At 32.9% G+C, this 20186-nt stretch overlaps 1 protein-coding gene across 1 annotated transcript in view; it reads right to left on the bottom strand.

Annotated features, from left to right (window-relative positions):
• The window catches only part of LOC128214072 (muscle, skeletal receptor tyrosine protein kinase-like), a 63777-nt gene that overhangs the window by 37546 nt on the left and 6045 nt on the right, over positions 1-20186 (bottom strand). The window contains exons 2-6 of the mRNA XM_052920325.1: positions 18505-18777; positions 16820-16953; positions 13027-13219; positions 12414-12437; positions 4068-4080 (exon numbers count right to left, since the gene is read on the bottom strand). Of these exons, the coding sequence (XP_052776285.1) occupies positions 4068-4080; positions 12414-12437; positions 13027-13219; positions 16820-16953; positions 18505-18777 (637 nt within the window). The remainder of the gene's footprint in view (positions 1-4067; positions 4081-12413; positions 12438-13026; positions 13220-16819; positions 16954-18504; positions 18778-20186) is intronic.

Raw genomic sequence — 20186 nt, 5'->3', positions numbered from 1 at the left:
ATATTCATACACTTAGTTTATAATAAGAAATATCTTCAAATAAACAGGACTTTCACTGTAGTTCATGTTGACAAGACACTTCATTAACATTAAGATAAGCTTTTTTCAAGAGCTAAATGAAACTTGGGGGTAAGAAAATCATTAGCCTTGGCATCTACAGCAGACGAAAAACCTTTAAAAAACTCCATGTTTGGGTAATATTAATACAACTGCATGACAAATCAGTTTTACACATTAAAAAATAAACTTTCAAAGTGCACTATCATCGTAAGTAAAAGCATATTATGTACATAGGTATTTAACTGGGCTATCAAAGTTTCATTTCACTGAGTGAAGGACTTATCATGATATAAACGGTAAAAAAAAAAAAAAAAAAAAGCGGTCTAAAATCGTAATCGATCACAGGAAATAATCGGTCAAGACATTTCCATCAATTTTCAAATTTGCAATCAAAATCATAATCTGTTAAACAATAAAAGTACATGAAAGCAAATTTGTATGTTGTATTTTTGTTATTTTGAAGAATTTTTTGAAAATGATAAAATTAAGATTTTTTTGTCTGTTTAGACAAATTATTTATACTGTTTTTCAACCATTCATCTATTTAAAAAGAATAAAGCAAATTAGCTATAATCGATTCTGAGATTATGCAATCCATTTCCAGTGACCTCAAAAGAAAGAGTATTGCAGCTAAGAAACCCAGAAGTGACAAAACCTTCTCTAGCAGGCAGCAGCCAATCATATAAAACTGGATAAGTTATCCAAAGGTTATCTTTCGGTTAGTTTGCACATAAAAGCAATTTGATTGGTCAACAGTATTTCATTCATTTCGACCAATCAATTACCATTTTGGCTAACTTTAAATAAGTGCAAAGATTAAAAAAAAATGCACTCAAAAATCAGCTGTTTTTTTCTGTAAATCTTCAGTCAAACAGTAAACTGTCAAATAGTAAAATGCTTCATTTCCACTGGTTCTAAAACCCTCGTACAAACCCTGACCATATCTAATAAACCTGTCTCGGCAGAGCAGGTGGCGCAATAATAAAACAATGTAATGTCTTATTTTGAATTTATTGTCCAAGTATACAAACAATTGCTTATTGGTTTCTTTGAAGAATTTTTATTCCTCACACTCAATCATCTGTCTTCTCAGGTTGTACTTACTGGTTACTAACCAAGTGAACTAGATGGACAATTTGTTGGTAGACTCTGACAGCCATTGACATCAACAATTGGAGTATGATTTTCAAAATTCAAGGGACCACAAGCTGAGATATCCTCCCCAAATAGTAATTAATCATGTCTTGATTAAGTTCCTAGCCATAACAGTCCGTATATCAACACCCTGATAAATGCTTCCATCTATAAGAAGCAGCTGTTTTTGGACACCCCATAAACTATTCCTTATCAGTTCAGCTGACCATAGGGCTTTTACAAATCTCATAACTCAAGAATTTATTAGCACCCACCAGCAAGCTTCTTGGGGCACTTGAACCTGCTACTCTGGGTACTCAAAAAGCTTGTAAAATGAGCAGTTTTAAGCATTACTGACATATAATTGACATTTGAGTTTCAATATCTAACAGACATAAGCAATGGCATTTTAATGACAAAAATACAAACAAGTATAGCTTTCAGCAAACACAAACTTGAGCCATTCCTTGTAATTAGCTTCCTTTTTTTTAAATCCCAAAATTCAGGCACGGCAAGTCAACATAATTTTTTCCAATCTTTGATCATATAAGTGTGTTGTCAGATCAGGCCTAATGTGAATGTCAAACCTTGGACCATAGAAGGGCTTTGTAAGACCAAACCTTATTTAAAGGAAAACATGTCTGACCTTGAGCCATATTAAGGGAGCAGTCGGACCAGACTTGAAATTTAAATGGACATTGTAAAGCTGGACTTGGCCATATATTATGTAAGCTAAGGCATTGTCAGACCAGGCATAATGTACATGAACTTTGTTCAACCCGGGCAAAATAAGGGTACTGCCAAGGACACAGCCAAGCCAGACTTCAATAGGCCATATATAATGTAAGCGAAGGCGCTGTCAGACCAGACGTAAGTAATGTAGAGGAACTGTGTCAACTCACCTAGTAACCCAGATCTTTGAGATTTGGCAAATATAAATTGAATTCAAATATACAACATAATTATGCTGCAAGTATACAAATGATTATTGGCTACTGCACTTCGAAACATGCTTTATCAACAGTTTGCTAACTTATTTTTCCGACTAAATAAATACAGTCCTTTTGATAAAAGCTTACAATTTTCCATTCTCCAAAACAATCACGCTCCTGTCCCCAAACAGAGCGCGATATTAATCTGTTCTTTCTTTCCTGTACCCACCATTTTTATTAAATCCAATTGAAAGCCTTCAATTACGCAAATTTGAGATAAAATTTTGTCCCTGTTTTCTTACACGTCTAGTAAAACATAATGCTTCCTACATTAGGTACAAGTTGGATTCCTTATTTAGAACAGTCATTCAGGTTACTCTTAAACTCATCTTAATCGGGATACACTTTATCAATAGTAAAATATTTGAGAACTTTTGTTGAATATGATATACCTGGCCATTCGTCTGACCTTAAACTACATTTCCATAGAACACTGAATCAAGAGTTACTCCAGATGTTACACTTAAAGACCAACATTGGCTCTCCTGGAGAACCACTTTTGATTGACAATCTAAATGGCAAAAACCATGTGTGAAAACCATGGGAGAAAAAATGTTAAACAATAGATGTTGAATATAAAAAAAAGCATATTTCCTTAAATTGTTGCTTCCTCCATACTACTGTTATCAAATTAACTGGTTGTCAACATGTTAATCTTAGCAATGTCACAATGCCATTTTGCACTGCAAGTGACAGTCAATTCGTACAACCCCAATAGCAGCTTCAACAGTCAATTTCAACACTTCAAAGATCTTCATTTGTCACTGCCACACATTTTCTTGCCAATGAATTTAAAGCTACACCTATTACCATAAGTTACAAAGATTTAAGAAAAACCAATGCTAAACTGCAGTGTTCTTGTATGGATTTTTTTAAGCCTGCATCTTCAGTAGTTAGTTCCAAGTTATATGTAAAGTGACATTCATTCAAATGTACACTTTATATAGTTAATTTGCAAACAGTAATTATACATAATGTATATCATACACTGGAAAAATAGTAAATACCCAATATAAAGGAGAAATTCTTATTGACTTGATTCTTTCCTCAGAATAATTTGGGCTCAAGTAAATTAATTCTACAGAAGTTAGAATATTCGCCAGACATCTAATCCAATTCATGTTATTTTCCCCTGATCACTGCAATTCCTGTATTGATCAGAAAATTGCAGGCAATTTGGAACCAAAATGTTGTGGCCAAAATGCACACCAAGAACATGGTCTTCCCATTATATGAGATGCTGTGAAATAAGACTTAATTCTTAAATGGTATACATATAAAAATGATTTTGCACCAGACAGAAGGCATTTTTTGTTGCCCCAATCACTGCTCCAGAATGCAGACAGTTCTGTGGCTGCTTTCAGTGCATCAGAATAAATGCAGCTTAAAATTTGTGGATGCAATCACTTTATCACAGTAAAGGCAGCTTTGTGGATGCAATCACCTTTGTGGATGCAATCACTTTATCACCATGAAGGCAATATTTGTGGATGCAATTCTGACTTTATCACAATGCATACAATATTTATGTATGCAATCACTTATCACAATGAAGGACATATTTGTGGATGCAATAGAATGTTCAAGGATCAAACATTCACAACAAACAAATGTCAATGCTGTTCCATTTTTCAGAGTTGAGCAAGGGGAATAACTGCATAAATATTGCAGTCTGAGTGTTAATTCTTGGTAATGCACATTTTCCTTCTTAACATACATACAAATTTTCAAGATATAAGATTTTCAAAGTTATGGCAAATATTAAAAATATTATAATCAAGCAATTGGCGACAATACACTGCGAACATAGACACCAACACTTTCTATACTTTTTCCAGTGAAAAACAATATGCTTATTAAAAAAAATAATCAAACATTTACCTTTTGCTTGTGTCTGTAGTGGCCATGGGTGGAAGGCAGCACATGAAAAATAAAATAAACACAACACACTTCAGTTCCATTGTCAAACACCACAAATCAATTATCAAAACAAATAAGCTAAAATTCCTTTTTCCATAAAAAATAGTTCTTTGATTGACATGGGTTCTCAGCAGTAAGAATACTGTAAGTCCATTTTTCTTCTCTGCAGATTTTCTCAAAAAAACTGGTTAAGCCATTTCAGTTACGATATTTACAAGCCAAGAACTGCCTTGCAAATAAAAACACATCATTTACATCTTTAAACACCATTTACTGTCAAATTTCACTTTGTCTTAGCAAGTTATAATCCAAATTTGCAGGTGCTGTTCCAAGGAAAATCACAAATGTCAATCCTAAATTTTTTTCATCTAGTTAATAAGATTTCGGTTAATTACACAAGAATAATAAAATTAATGTTTTAACTGTTATTTTTGCACTGACGTTAAATAGTCTTAATACTTTCCAATTACTTTTATTTAAGCCAGGACATATTTCCCGTCACTTTTTCTTTCATTTTTTACACTCTTTTAATTCTTTTTGTCATAAATTGCCAACAAATACAATGTTGAGAACCTCCCTCTACCATAAAGATTAAATATTTTTCTTTCAGAAATACAATCACTAAAATATCACTAAAACACTTTCATGATAATCACTGTGAGTAAAAGAAGCAGTTTGTCATAAAATTTACATAAATATAAATTGTTCACTATTATTTTCTGCAAGCAACATTCTGGGAACACAATCATTTGAATTCTGGTGACAAAATCAAGCACAGCCAATGTTGTCTGCTACTGCCTGGACTGGTTTCTGTTATTTTCTTTTGAATCAATGAATTCTTACAACCAATCTTATAATACCATGCGACCAGTCTGGTCTTTTCTCACACAGAACTAGTTCCAAGCAAAGTAAAGATCAGGCCAAAAAATTGAGTCTAGTGTTTTTTTACGTCAGACTCATTTTGGAAAATCCTGAAAATCTTGGACACTAGGTTTTTATATTAAATTAAAGAAGTACAAGTTAAATGAGCTGAGGTTTTTATTTTAACAAGCAGTTTTCAAATGTTTGTTTTTCTCAAGGAAATAAAAGAGAAGTGAATCTTTTATTGGTCGATTTGAACTCAATCCTGGGTTGTGGCTTGTAACTCTTTGTATTTTTGATAAAACAATGAGACAGTAGCTTGTCTTTACACCTTGGGTTTGTGTGTGTTTGGGAGGGGGGGGGGGGGGAGTGGGGATTTGCAAAAAACAAACAAAAAAAACATCACATGCTGACAAAGGAATGTTGAACAAAAAAAGAAAGAATAGAAAATGGCCATCAGTCTTTCACATTCTTAGGTTAACAACCAACAATTTATATTTTGGCCTCATTGGCTTCTATATGAAACACAGCTCCCTTCCTCTGCTTCTCCCATCTGTTCTGGGACCCCTGGGGCCAGTGCTGGTAATTAATTGATAAATTCTCTCATATTATCAGTATTCTGAAGATTATTATCAAGTAAGCTTTAAGATTAGGGAATATGATAACCAAGTTCTGAAAAATGTTTTTTTGCTGAAACCATAAATAATAATCTCATTTTTCGTACATTATTTCAAGTATTTTAACTGAATATAATTGTTTTCAATGTATCAGCAGAGGAATGAATGCCACTCAGCATTTTAGTTACCAAAGGCTAACAGAAATCACATCAGTGACAATTTAAATATATGGTATTGTTGATAGCAACCCTTCAATAAAATTGACTATGCTGTTGTAAATATCTGAAGTTACTGACAATATATTAAGTGAGAGTAGACAATATTTAAGACTTCATCAATATGTTGATGAAATTAGAGAGCACAGATATATATTGACAAATATGTATTTGACTGCAACAGTATGGTTGATGGATCACAAATCAAATTATTCAGCAAAATGATTGCACAATTGGTGGCAAAAACATATTTGTCAATTTTATTTATTTAATATTATTGTCAAATTTATTGTTAATAGATGGGCTGTAAGACAAACATATTAAAATACTCTGACAGGAATATACATTTTATCAAATTGACTTTTGTTAAAGCCTTCCAGACATGGCAATATTAACTTTCTTCAAAGTAAGATTTAAAATTTGCACATCTTTGTTATTATTATACATTTTGTATATTAAAATGTAAAAAATGCATCACTGGAAACCCCTCATGGAACTATATAGTTCATCTCTTCCAACAAGCCAATCAGTGTCAAGAATGTAAATGTGCTCTCTATTTCATTTTTTAGCCTACGGGACTAAATCTATTCACTTATTGACTTATTATGTGCTTACCAGAATTTTTGAACATGAACAACAAGTCGGTATTAGTTCAGGTATATTACAAACTATAAATGATGACTTTGAGCAAATACCAATTGCACCAGTTCATTAAATGGTTAATAAACTTGCAGTCAATGTTGCACATTTGGAAGAAATTAGATGATCCATCAATAATACAAAAAATGTGATTGGTAAAGTATCATTTTTATGTAACAAAATGTAAAGTTTTAAAATTTAAGCATTATATGTTATTTAAGAAACTATTTGATAAAAGGACTTTATTATGATAATGAATTTAGTTGTATTAACTCCCTTTAATATGTCACATAATAATAGTGAGGTCATAATGGTGTGAATAAAATATGTAATCCTTGCAAAAAATATTATAAAGGTCAATGAATATCTATACTTAACATAAAAATAATCTCGATGTTAATTTAATATCTAAAATGCACTAACACATCTTTGCGTCCTAATGATGGATGGCTTACCTCAAATTTGCAAAGCATGAACTATAACCTATACTTAAAGATCTTTATTTTGATGGACAAGCTTCATAATGACAGGGTTTAACATGTCTAAACAATCATAATTTCTGCAAACCTCATGCCAGTCTTTTTAAAAAAGAATTCGGTAAGTTTGTGATAAAATAATTGCATTATGAGCATTTAACAATTAAGAAGCATATGCAGTGCTTATTTGAACTATAAATCAAAGGCGATATCAATATATTGACAGGACTGTCACACTCGCCTTAGAACATTTTCACAACGTTTACTTCAATCTTACAGCAGATAATATAAAATATTTCTAAAATAACTCGGTCCACTTCTAATCCTTTGATATGAAATTTTATCATTTTAATGTTTATCGACATATTCATAAAGTAGATGTACGGAATGCTCAATCTGCGGCAAAGACAGAAAGAGGAGTGCAAACATTTAATGCAGTTTTTTTAAAGCCGCACTCTCACATATTGAGAATTTTGCCATTATTTTTTACTATTTTGTCTCAGAATCAGCTAATTTTGGCATCAACACCTTCAGTTCAGTCATACAAGATTACGCACTTGTAATAGAACAGATCTCAATTGTTCTGAAAATGACCACATTTTTTAGTTTCCTTCAAGCGTTAGTAACGCTTTTAGCAATAAAACATATTTTTTTTACCATAAATATGAAAAAAATGTGATCTAATCTATAGTCAGTCTTCTTTTATCACTTGTTTGCATACATTATGCAAAAATAAGCTCGTTCAAAGACAAAAAATTGTCAAATCAGTCAATCTGTGAGAGTGCATCTTTAAAGGCCTTCCAAAGTGAAAAAAATGGGTCAAGAGGGCAAAAAATAAACATTTCAAAATTTCAATTTTTTTTTCAATATTTTATTTCAAGAGTTAATCTTACGTACTTCGAAATATTTTTGGGGGTAATAAGGTGTTGAGCAAATTTTACAAAGTAATATGTTATTAGCCTGAGATTTGTTGGAAAACTGTTTGAATTTTAATGGAAAATTCTTTCAACCAGATGAATATTTTTTGTATAAAATTGTCCTATCAACAATGTCTTACATCTGCTTGATAACATATTTTCAAATAACAAAAATATTCAAGAAATAAGTGGTTATAGCGACTGAAATTCACATCCTGGTTACAAATGCAAATGTCTTTCTAAAAATAGAATCAATCAGCACAAAATCACAAAACATTCTTGATTGGATAGTGTGTCAAATATTTTGGCACCATATAGTGTTACACTTTAACGATAAAATGCAAATGCTTTGTTGAGCCAAAATTTGATATTAAAGTTTGTACTTCATAAAATTTGCTTAAGCTCTCAAAACACCTACACATGTTTGTTAACATTATTATACACACTTTATGTTCAACCAAGGACATGACATTTGACTATATGAATATTCAGTGTTTTGGTCCTTCAAAACTACTTCTGCACTGTAAAAATTCCTTAACGAACTTGTGCATGGTATTTGATCAAAGATATGGCTAATATTTCAGGCCGTGTAATTTGTATTATTCACTATAAATTCTCTCAATTCACCTTTTAAAAGGCTGGCAATTACCTCGTAGTAACATAAATGCTCCACTGTCGAACTTGAAGATTTTTTGCCTGAGCTGTTTTTAATTCGTGTTTTGTGTTTTTCTGAATATAACGGAATGTCGATCATTCAAATTATCTGATTTACGAATACCACTGGAACAAAAGTGGCTATATTATGCTAACTTGCATCAATTTTCTAATTATAGGGTTTCATATTTACTTAACAGAAACTGAAGACCTCAAGTACTTTGCAAAGTTATTTAAGGTAGGCCGTAAGCAGACCATCGTTTTTTTGACATTTAGGTACAATTGCAATTTTTGGTACAAATTAAACCATTAAATTCTATAGGTGACCTTAGGCACTGTCGCTTTCAAGTGAATCTAAACCATTACTACAATACTTAAGATTTTCTGCGGTTAAACAAACATTTCCACAGAATTTAAACCAAATATCTTGAGATGTTACAAATACTTTAAACACCTAATAAGGCTTTTCAGCGATTCCATGAGCTCTCTTGTTTGCATGGGGTTTATTATGATGTGATGGTCCATTTTTCTGCTTTTAAAACTAAGTTGCAAAATTCCTATGCAAAATCTGAGCATATTAAACAATTTACGTCTTTCTTTTAACATGTAATAGTTATTGTGTATTTTTTATTTACTAAACCATTACATTTGAGAGGTTTATTATGATGTAATGGTCCATTTTTCTGCTTTTTAAGCTAAGTTGCAAAATTCCTTTGCGAAATCTGAGCATATTGAAAAATTTGCGCCTTTCATTCTTTCGTTTTACATGTAAAAGTTATTGTTTATTTTTGATTTACTAAACCATTAAATCGGCATTAGCATTACCCATAATCCATTGAATGAACCCATTAGCCATCAAAATTCCACTATCAATCACTCTCGTAATAATTCAGATAATGGTCAAAGACTAAACTTATATTGTCTAAAACACATATGGGCCACATTTCAATAATGATCCTGAGGCTTAAGATGGTAAACTTCAAGGCATAACCTGTTTTTTGGGGTAAACTGAGTTTAAATTAATACAAAAACAAAATTTAATAAAAAAAAATAGTGAAAGAAAAAATTAATATTGTGTAGATTTTGCACTATTTAGTGCAGGATAAGGTTTCAGACTAATTTATTTTGTTTATCTTATCGAAGCGAGTCCCTGGAACATTGACATTGTACTAAGCGAAATACTTTTCAGTGTAAAGATATAGACACCTCCATTCTAACATTAAAACCCAAACTATTTTATTGTTTTTAAGCTTATCAGCACTTTAAATCAAGAGGGCTTATCAGTATTTTTAAGTTCTCAAAGCACTCAAAAGGTATCAAAGAGGAAATTGTTGCCAAGATTATTCTTGAAACTTCATTATCAAGTGGTGTTCTGGTGAAAAGGAGACTACCACAGATTGGAGATTTTTCCAGGGAAGCATGAGTTACTAAACCTGGAATCAGCAACACAGCTAACAAGGGAGATAAGTAAAGAAATTTCCTGGATTTTTTTTATTGATAAGTGATTGATCTTTCATTGAAAGCAACAGGGGAGGCAAGTTAAGATATTTCCTGGAAATTTCCAATGATGAGTGACTGACCTTTGATTAAAAAAGAAGCACAGATAACAGGGGAGGTAAGTACAAATATTTCCTGGAATTTCTGGTGATGGGTGATTCGACCCGTGATTGAAAGCAATGCAGCTTACAAGGGAGATAAGTACTGAGATTTCCCAAAAATTTCTGACAATGAATGAAAACCTTTGGAATCAGCAACATGCAGGGAATTGGAGAAATTTCAGGATAGATTGTATATATTGGAATAAAAAGCTGGGTCTTGCTTCATTAAAGTCTTACAAAAAACAACAGTTGACAGCATCTAAAAACATTATGTTCATGCAGATCGACCAACATGTTTAAATGAATATCGTAAAAAAAACTATGACCATACTGTTTTGTTGTTTAGAAATTTTAGTGACCATCTTAATTGTGGCTATTTCTGATATTCAGTAATTTTGAAAATTGATGATTTTTTATACAATTTATTGAGCTTTGACATGCACACAAAATAAATCTACACTTAGACTGGTTATGATAATGTTTCATCTCGCCCCTCCTTTGTCTGATCTGCCACCCACCCACACCAATGTTCTCTCCCCCATCTGTGCCCATATCACCTGTCCAGGTAGCCCAGGTGCCTGAGCTCATACCGGACACCCGAGCCAACCACAACCCTGTCTCCCTTTCTCAGAAAACAAACAAATCCGAGAAACACTGACTGGATACAACCATGCCATATCTACTTATGTGAAACCCTTTAGTTTAAAGTATTAATGCACTGAACCCTCAAAATATGCCTTGTAATTTCTGTGATTCATGGCTTTCTGTGGTTAAATTTCAATTAGCTGGCCTTTCTTGGAAATATTATGAAATGAGCTGTACATGAAAATTGTACAGAGAATGTATGATAAACACACAGTTCAAGTAAAGAGGTGTTCTATTTCAAAACAGTTTTCAGAGATTCATATTTAAGTAGGAATACTTGTTATATGTGTTATTAATCATGGGGTGAATTGAGGCATGCTTCAAACAGAATTATTGTAATTTAATAACCCTGGAAAAATATTAACTTCTGAGACCTACATTTACCGGGATAAATAACTCACAGTTAACATGACCTGTAACAATTACCATGCATCCTTAAACAATACATAAACACTATCTAGTCTTATTAATATATTTATTAGAATCAAATAGACTTAATTATTAGTCATACACTATCTATCACTTTTATAGGTTATAGCTCAGGTTCATAGGTGCTAGAATTAGTGAGTCAGAGATGGTGAAACAGTTTTTGGGGCGAATATAATAATTAATATCTTACCTCCTACATAAATTACGCTATACGATTGGGCTAGGGCGATCACATGGAGGGGGTGTATAATCCATGTACCCCTTGAATTTTTATAATTAATGGTACTCAGTAAGATATCATCCTTACCCAGTTAGTACTTAGGGATGTATGGAATATACACTCAGTGGTTTCAAACCACAACCAAGCTTCGTACACTCATGGTATGAAACCACTAAGGGAGTATATCACTTAATCAACACCCCCCCCCCCTTCCCAAGCACCCCAGCTAGGAACAGTGTACCTAATAATACCTCAAACTGATACTGCCACCTATGCACAGATTATGCTTTTATGATCGATTATAAATAGGTTCACACACCCTCAGTCAAAAAATGTTATACTCCGAAGTTTATTAGACAATAGCTATTACTTACATATATTAACTACATCTTCTACAGACAACACTTTAAATCAAATGCTTTTAGGTCGTTTATAACGTTTATAGACAGGACTAAAAGAAACAGGAGTGACGCAGAGTGAACGCCAAAGCTTGTCCGCTTGTTTTTTTCTAGTAATTGTGCACCATGTTTCTTTTGAATATCTCAATTTTGTTTTGAGTTATGGCCATGGTTTAACCCTTAAGCTGCTGATGGCGATTTTAAAGGCTTTGCAAACAGCTTGGAACCAGACCAGACGCCGAGTAACTCGGCGCCTGGTCAGGTTCCAAGCTGTTTGCCACTCAGTCAATATATCCCCAAAGTTTTAAGTAAATTGAAAGAAATTTAGAATAAACCAGACGACATTTTTGAGCAGACGACAATTTACCCAGCATGCAAAGGGTTAAGTATCTGCACTTAGTGACAGCTATAATGAGGCAAAGGCTATATAAGGTATGACAAAACCACTGCTTTTCTTCTAAAAAAAAAGACGAAAGAAACATTTATAATATTTTTTTATCAAAGAAAATAATGGGATACAAATGATTTCATTCCCTTCTTCAATGTACTGTTAATACGTAGGAGGTAAAGGATTAGGGTTTATGGTCTGTTTTCTAACATAACGTCAGCTTTTAAACTGCTTGCATGCAATAGCTTACCTAGCAGCCAAATGCCAGAATGACCTTTAAAATTCACACACAGATATATATATATATATACATACATACATACATGTACAAACTAGAAAATTTTATCTACATGACTTTGTACACCACAAAAAAAAGACATTGCGTAAACCTCAATTCTCTTTTTAGAAGTACACTAGACATGGGACAACAGATCAATCCTCCTACACAATTTTCAACTTGAAAGTACCAAAAACAGGATACAAAAAAAGATACTCGCAGTTATAATATTGACATTTGATTTAAACACCCAGATTTTAAAAAAAGCTTTTTAATTCATGATATTTCTTTTCTTGAACTAATATGACCTACAACATAATTCATTTAATCAAAATAGTTAATCTGAAATATTTTCAACAGACAGAACAATAATTTCAATTCAGTCACAGACAACAAATGTTCATTGTTGAAAAAAATCTTAAAGCAACCACACCCCTCAAGCCTAAACTTCAACTTGTCCCTTTATCTAAAACTCAACTACTTCAGAGATTTAATGATCATTTAAAACATTGATTGATTTATGAATTTGGTAATTTTATCCACAATTTGAAAATCTCTTGAACTTGTGCATCAAATAAATACCCACCATTGTTCGGCATGACGATGACTTCAAACGTACGGGATCTGACTGTGTCCCCCCCTATATTCTGATTCACAGCCTCACACTCAAACTTGCTTGTCTCCGTCATATTTTCTGCTATCAAAACGGAGACCAAGATCGTGTCCACCACTTCCCAATTTTCGTCTATTCGAACTTTGTGCAGCCTTGGTTCAATTATCTGAAAATAGGTAAAATTTATGGTTATTCATTATTTGAACAAAATTCAACTAGAGCTGTCACAGGAATGATGAATACCCCCATACGCCGCCTTGTCACTGGAATAGTAAACCAATTCTGTGTATAGGGGCCACAACTCTTATCAAACATTTGTGGATTGTAACCTGGGTCAAACTTGACCTGTATTTTATAGTGTTAAACACATGTTCTAAAAATTATTGATAAATCCATTGTACCTTTTAATTTATTGAAATATATCATTCAAACTTCAAGTTTTGACAAATTCTATGTTGAAAAGGGGCCATAATTCTGTCACTTTTTATCAATTGTAAACAAGGTAAAACCGAGTACTGCATGGTGATCGTTTTCAGATACCACCAGGAATTGCCCAAGGTGGATCCCAGGACCCCTTTGATGAGAGGTCAGTGATTTTTTTTTAAATTAATTTCACCGCCTTGCTGTGCCTTCCAAATTGGATTTTTTTTTTACTTTGGGAAATATACAAAATCATGCTGAAATAGCAAATATATTAGCAAATATACATGGTTTTACTTTTTATGCATACATTATGCTGTAAAAGAGCTAGTCAAGATTTTTTTGATTTTTTTGATAATTTCATTGCTTTTTTATTCATTCACAGAATCTGTATTTAATTAACTGGGAAAACATCATGACTTTTGGGGAAAAAATAACATTTTTTCGCTAGGGGAAATGCTAGAGGAGAAGGCAGTAAATTGCACCAAAAAAATCACTGGAGGCAGACACTTGTTGTAATACTACCACACCCTCAATGAGTATTACACTATGATACATCTATTGTATCTACTTTTTTTGACACTTTTAATGATTTGGGATATATTCATGTCTTTAATTGAGCTCTGAACTACAATGTAACTATGATATAGCCTTCTTTTATTTATATAAGCACAATTTACACAGCCATAAAATATCAATAGCTTTTTATTAAACAAAAGTTTCTTTATACGTCAGTCATTCAAATTGGAATTTTGGATGAACAAGCCTATATAAGATCCTATATTATTGCTTGGCATCAATTTTTTTTAACAAGCCCTGCTATAAAAAAATCCAGAATTGAAGGAAGCCCGGAAGGCATTTTGCCAGTGCACCAGGGCTTGCGGGCTTGTGCTTATTTCAAACACTGAGACATGAGGTTTAGTTTTGCCATAACATTGAAGCTCTAATAAATACTATCATTACTGCGGAAAGCATGAGTTCAACAAGTTCTAAATTAATTCATTATAAAGAACACCACAACCTACAGTAAAGATAATATTCAATCATCTTTTACATAAATAACTTTACCACAACAAATAACATTAAGTAACTTACTAAGTAATAATTCATGTATATTTTTGGTGTTCTGAATGATTAAAAAGACGGCAGGCTGTTGGCAGACTGGTGTTCACTAATTATTTAGAAGACTAAAACTTAATGCTAACTTTTTAAGTGTTGACAGTGTGACAGTGTGAATGCTGCAGTTGAGCCGAATTTCTTATTGTCAGACCTCTTCTAACAGATTAAATGTGAATCTGTTCAGCGATCGCATTGGAAGACGCATGATCGTGATTATTCAACATCCTTACAATACAACCTACATTTTCAGCCAATGAAATTGCAGATCGGCAATCATTAAGAACTAGGCTAAATTATTAAGAATTTCACCTTTAGCAGGTTTTTAAAGGTCCGCCTAATTCCACTCAACCAATATGCACTCTCTGCATCAGATTTTGCGTTGACAATGTGTTAGCCAATGAGGTAGCATTCTAAGACAGTTAGATGACCTGAAGTAATATTTTAATGATTAAGAAGGGCCCTTTTGCTGTCCTCACTCTACCCATTCTTAATCATTAAAATGTAACTTCATGTCCTCTAACTATTACTTGTGAAGCAAAATCAGCTACATGAATCATGATTCAACACCTTATATTCAATTGGAAAAAAATTGACAATAATATTGAACATGAGCAGGCAATATTGAAGATTTGATCACTATATTGACAAAATCAGAGATGGAAATTATTTATTAACAAGTCAATATTATTAGTATCCTACTGAAGAGAATGGTTTTCGGAGTAAATATTTTAGTACAATGATTTCTGATACTGTTGCCAAAAAATATTTTTATTTATTCGGTATTATTATCAATTTTATTGATTGGGAATGAGCCATTTTGATCTTTAAAACACTCTGGCACTTGGCTCAAAAATGGTTCCAAAAGATTTCATCACCTAACAAAAACCCTGCTGGCGCACAAAGTTGGCATTCTGTGACCTATCAGAGCAGCAGACAACAAGTCTGACCAACTGACAGGAAGATGGATTTTTCAGACATTTGTCAGGCTAACCAGACAAACCAGGGGAGACAATCACCCACAATACCTCATTGTGAACAAGAACTTAGAGACATCTGTCATGAATGTTATGAAAAGTTCAGAGTCATATTGGCAGACACCAGAACTCAATTGGAACCACCTGTTGAGTGCTACAGAGATCATGTTTTGCCAACACGGGTCCTCATAGAATATTGTCTCGAAAATTAACCTTACAACAAGGAATCATTCATCAATAACTATGAGGACCAAAAAATAAATTTACTTGGTTAGGGTTACATCCTTTTTAAACTCAGGTAGGGTAGGAACCGTAGGCTTTTTTATGTATTTTTTATTTTTTATAGTCTTTACATAAGAACGTAACTGTCATCATTGGAGAATCGTGTCAAAGCAATCTTCGGTATAAATTATTCTTAAAAGGTTCAAAACCACTTATTTAAACACACACTAAAGAAAACAGTAAAAAAGGTAGGGTTAGCGCCTATTTCATATGTTGGGTTCGGTAACCCAAACCAAATGTGGTTGTTTTTTAGGCCTGATTAGTACTGTACAACTTCATACCTAGTACAATAGCTGGTTGAGATCCAACAAGATAAAATAACTTATCATATATCTTTCAATTATAAGACGGAAGCATTTAAACAAATAAATGGTTTTTCATATGCCACTTAACTTACAATCATTTATATTATTATAATTATACAAGTAAATATTTAACATCTCACAAAATTTACCTTTAATTTACAATTTTTTTTAAATGCAACAAGTTTAGGGCAAGTTTCAAATCAAGCTTATGGCAAGCTTTATAACTTTTTTATTATGAGTTTTATACAATATTGTTATAAATGGCAACAAATGTAAGATCTTTTTATCACACAAAACATTTGTTACCAAATAGGATTTGATTCATTTTCGGGCAAAAAAGTAAGTAGAGAAAATTGAAGCATTATAGTTATAAAAGTTTTATAACACTGAGTGCACATGTTATATATAAATATAATATGTAATGGTTGAATTTTACTAGCAACAAGCAACGTCAAAGTTTTGATCATAATTAGTTATGATGATTGATTCCTGATTGTAAAATTTATTTTTCGAGACCTGTCATCAACGCATGGTGAAAAATAATCCAAAAAAAAAACAAAATGATGTTCTCCCAACTTTGATATGAGGCTGATTTTCAATCCATAAAAGCTAGTGTCATTTATGTAACAAATGGGTTCCCAATCTCATTTCCATGGTTTAACTTACAGAGATGCCATTTTTCCTCCACTGAATGGCTGGCGCGGGGATCCCTCCAGCCTTGCATGTGAGCCTTACGTCCTCAAGCTCCGGAACCATCAGTTTCCCCGATGAAGGCCATGTCTGGATGATCTCCACCTCAACTGCGGGAAAAAGCAAATATCATTTATATTAATAGCTAATTTGGTAAGAAAAAAAGCATTGACAAACATCATTTGGTTTAATCTTGCTTAGCAAAATTTAAATAATATTTCATCAAAAGTTGTAAACTCGTAATGAACTGTTTAAAAGCGGAGATATTTCATCACTAGGGCATTCAGAAATTACTTTCGACTGTAGGGTTGACACAACTCACGAGCCTAGACCCTGACTCACACCCTCGAATAATTGGTAAAACAGATTATTGAATGTTTTGCCACATGAATGTCATTCATCACATACTCTCCACACTTAGTTTGCACCACATCTGCAGATACTGACTAAGGCCAACAAAAACAAAACTGGGGGTTCTAAGACTACCACACTAAATTTGCACCATATCTGCAGATACTGACTTAAGGCCAACAAAAACAAAACTGGGGGTTCTAAGACAATCACACTAAATTTGAACCACATCTGCAGATAATTAAGGCCAACCAAAACAAAACTGGGGGTACTAGGCCTATGCTTAATGCTTTAATGCTGGCCAGTATTCATAAAACATCTGAGTTCATTTCCTTACCTAAGTCATTTTCTTAAGTATCACATTGACCATATCATGTAATCCCTAAATCGAACATGTTTTTTAAACAATTCTGACATTCTTTATCAAACCCCACTTATTTATTCTTTAAAACATCGTTCGGGTAAGTCAAGTGACACCAAAAACGTAAGTGCAATATTATTTGTATTGGCCTTTAAGCATGTGAATTTCACAGCTCACTGCTGATTACCAGTGATGGCAATGTAATTATTTACAGGAAAATGCATGTTACTTATTTCGTATTACATTGCACCAATACTTACTAAATGCCTTCTCCAGAGAAGTACAATTATGTTAATATGTTGCAGATTAACAATCGCGCAGATTAAACATAACCATGTGAATGTGGTTAAAATTATACGCTGCATTATTTTTTTATTAGACTTTATCACTTTGTAGTGTTGAAATTTGGAACACAATTTTATTATCCATTATTGGGTATTTAAACTGATTGACGATGGGCTATTAATCATAAGAGAACATGTAAAACATCTTTCCATTTTGAATTTTGGCTATATATAGGGCTGATTTTTCAGAAAGTTGTTAAATTAACCAACTTGTTAATGGCAGGGTTGTTAACTTTTAATGATGATATTTAAAAACAAGCAGAGCTGAATCAGTTGTCTCAATATGTTTGTGAAGTGTGCCACAGATAACAGTGATGTCCGTCGATAAAACTTTCAGAGTATTTAAGATTTGGAAGTTAACAACGATCACGTTAACAACATAGTTAACTTTAACAAAGATCTATACAATCTGTCCATAGAGTAACAAATCTCTTAAGCATATCCTGCCTGGTCTTATTTTTAATTCATGTTTAATAAAAAATAAATTTTATTAATAAAATGCTTCAATACATGTATTTGTCATACTACTGAAAATGGGAAAGATAAAAAATTCAGTAAAAATGATGGTCCTGCAGTTTTTCTTTCAAAAAAGAGCTATAACTAACCTTCGACTATGAGCAACACCGAATCGGAGTACAACACTTCTCGCCCACTCTCCACTCGACACCGATACGTTCCTCGATCTGACACTTTCACGTCCCTGAACCGAAGCGTCCCCGTGCTGCCGATGCGGTAGTTGATCCCAACACGCGGCATCTCTTCCTCATCGTGAAACCACTTTATGCGTGGTTTTGGTTCTCCAGCAGCCTCACAGTGCATCAGGTAGCGCGTGTTTTGGAGGACGGTAGCGTTCTTTGGGGGACGAGTAATAAGTAGTTCTAAAATGGATAAATATATAGACTTATTTGGGATTTTTAATTAATTTTACCACGTAAGAATTAAAGAACCTAAATAATTTACTTTAAGGATTGCAATAAAAAATCATGTCTATTTTACATGCCTCAGGTGAGCCAGGCTTTTGGTTTTACTGAAGAGGTAGTTTTTTAAAAGTGACACTCCTATTTTAAATCAATACATATACACATGTATAACAAACCTAAATCTTGAGTGATAAGTCTTTTAACTACTTACTAAATACCGTAATACATTTATAGAAAATATTAATTACTGATAACAAAATTGTGACCGTGTATTGAATAGCTGAAAATGAACAATATTAAATGACTGGTGGGTCCTAAAAGATTTACAGTGATCAACTATGTCTAGAAATACCGTGTTTTCTGCACCTTTCATTCAAATTAAACACGGTATCCTTAATATAAGAACCACTGTTTTCAATATTTATTCATCCTTTTCAGAACATTTAAATAATTATCAATATAATTGTGGTACATCTTTTTGGGAGTAAGAGTGCATGTTAAACAATATTTACATTGCATGGCTCAATAAAATGACAATCTATTTTTACATCAGATACAATGAACACATTAGAAGTTACATCTACATTATGCGATAAGAACCACAAATGGTAAATGGTGCACTTATATTATTTCGTTTTTATGGAATTTACCAGAGTTTAACACACTGCAGTGTATTTTTTTGGCCCTATTTAGGGCTGAAATTCGGCCCCATTCCCCTCCTGAAAAAATCATATAATTTTCCACAACCTGGAATTTACCAGATTTTAACACACTGCAGTGTATCTTTTTGGCCCTATTTAGAGCTAAAATTCGGCCCCATTCCCCTCCTGAAAAAACATATATTTTTCCACAACCCAGGTAAAAAAATATATTATTAATTTTTTGAGGACTGTCACCATTGTCATTTAGAAATTGCAGCAATTAAGTGCCATTCATGAATATACTCATAGGTTTGTTGAATTAAAGGTTAGAAAAAATGTTAAACATTATAAATATCATGTCAGCATTTTCCCCCTTTTTGCTAAAACAACACTAATTTTCCCCCTATCATAGGGCCCCGCTGACTGTGACTCCCTATTAAGTTGAAAAAAACACTGCCATGGGTATACAAGGATTTGGGGTGTTTTTCTAACCAACTATGGGCCAAAGTTTCTCATTGCTTAATCATGCACTCCCTCCAGAAAGATGAAAAGAAAGTTCCCAATTAATCTCATAAAAAATGGACCCCCGAACTGTATTTTTGAAGAAACCGGATTTGGTGAGTTCTAATAGAATCAAACTTTATTACATTGTTTTATCTTTTCTGTCTATTTTTTAAAACATGCATTCTTGTAACCTTTTGTACTACGCAAAATTTGAATTCCTAT

The sequence above is a fragment of the Mya arenaria genome, chromosome 13 (assembly GCF_026914265.1).
Source record: "Mya arenaria isolate MELC-2E11 chromosome 13, ASM2691426v1".
NCBI classification, from domain to species: Eukaryota; Metazoa; Mollusca; class Bivalvia; order Myida; family Myidae; genus Mya; species Mya arenaria.
Note: the sequence above shows the minus strand (reverse complement) of the source record. Positions and strands in the feature narration are given on the sequence as shown.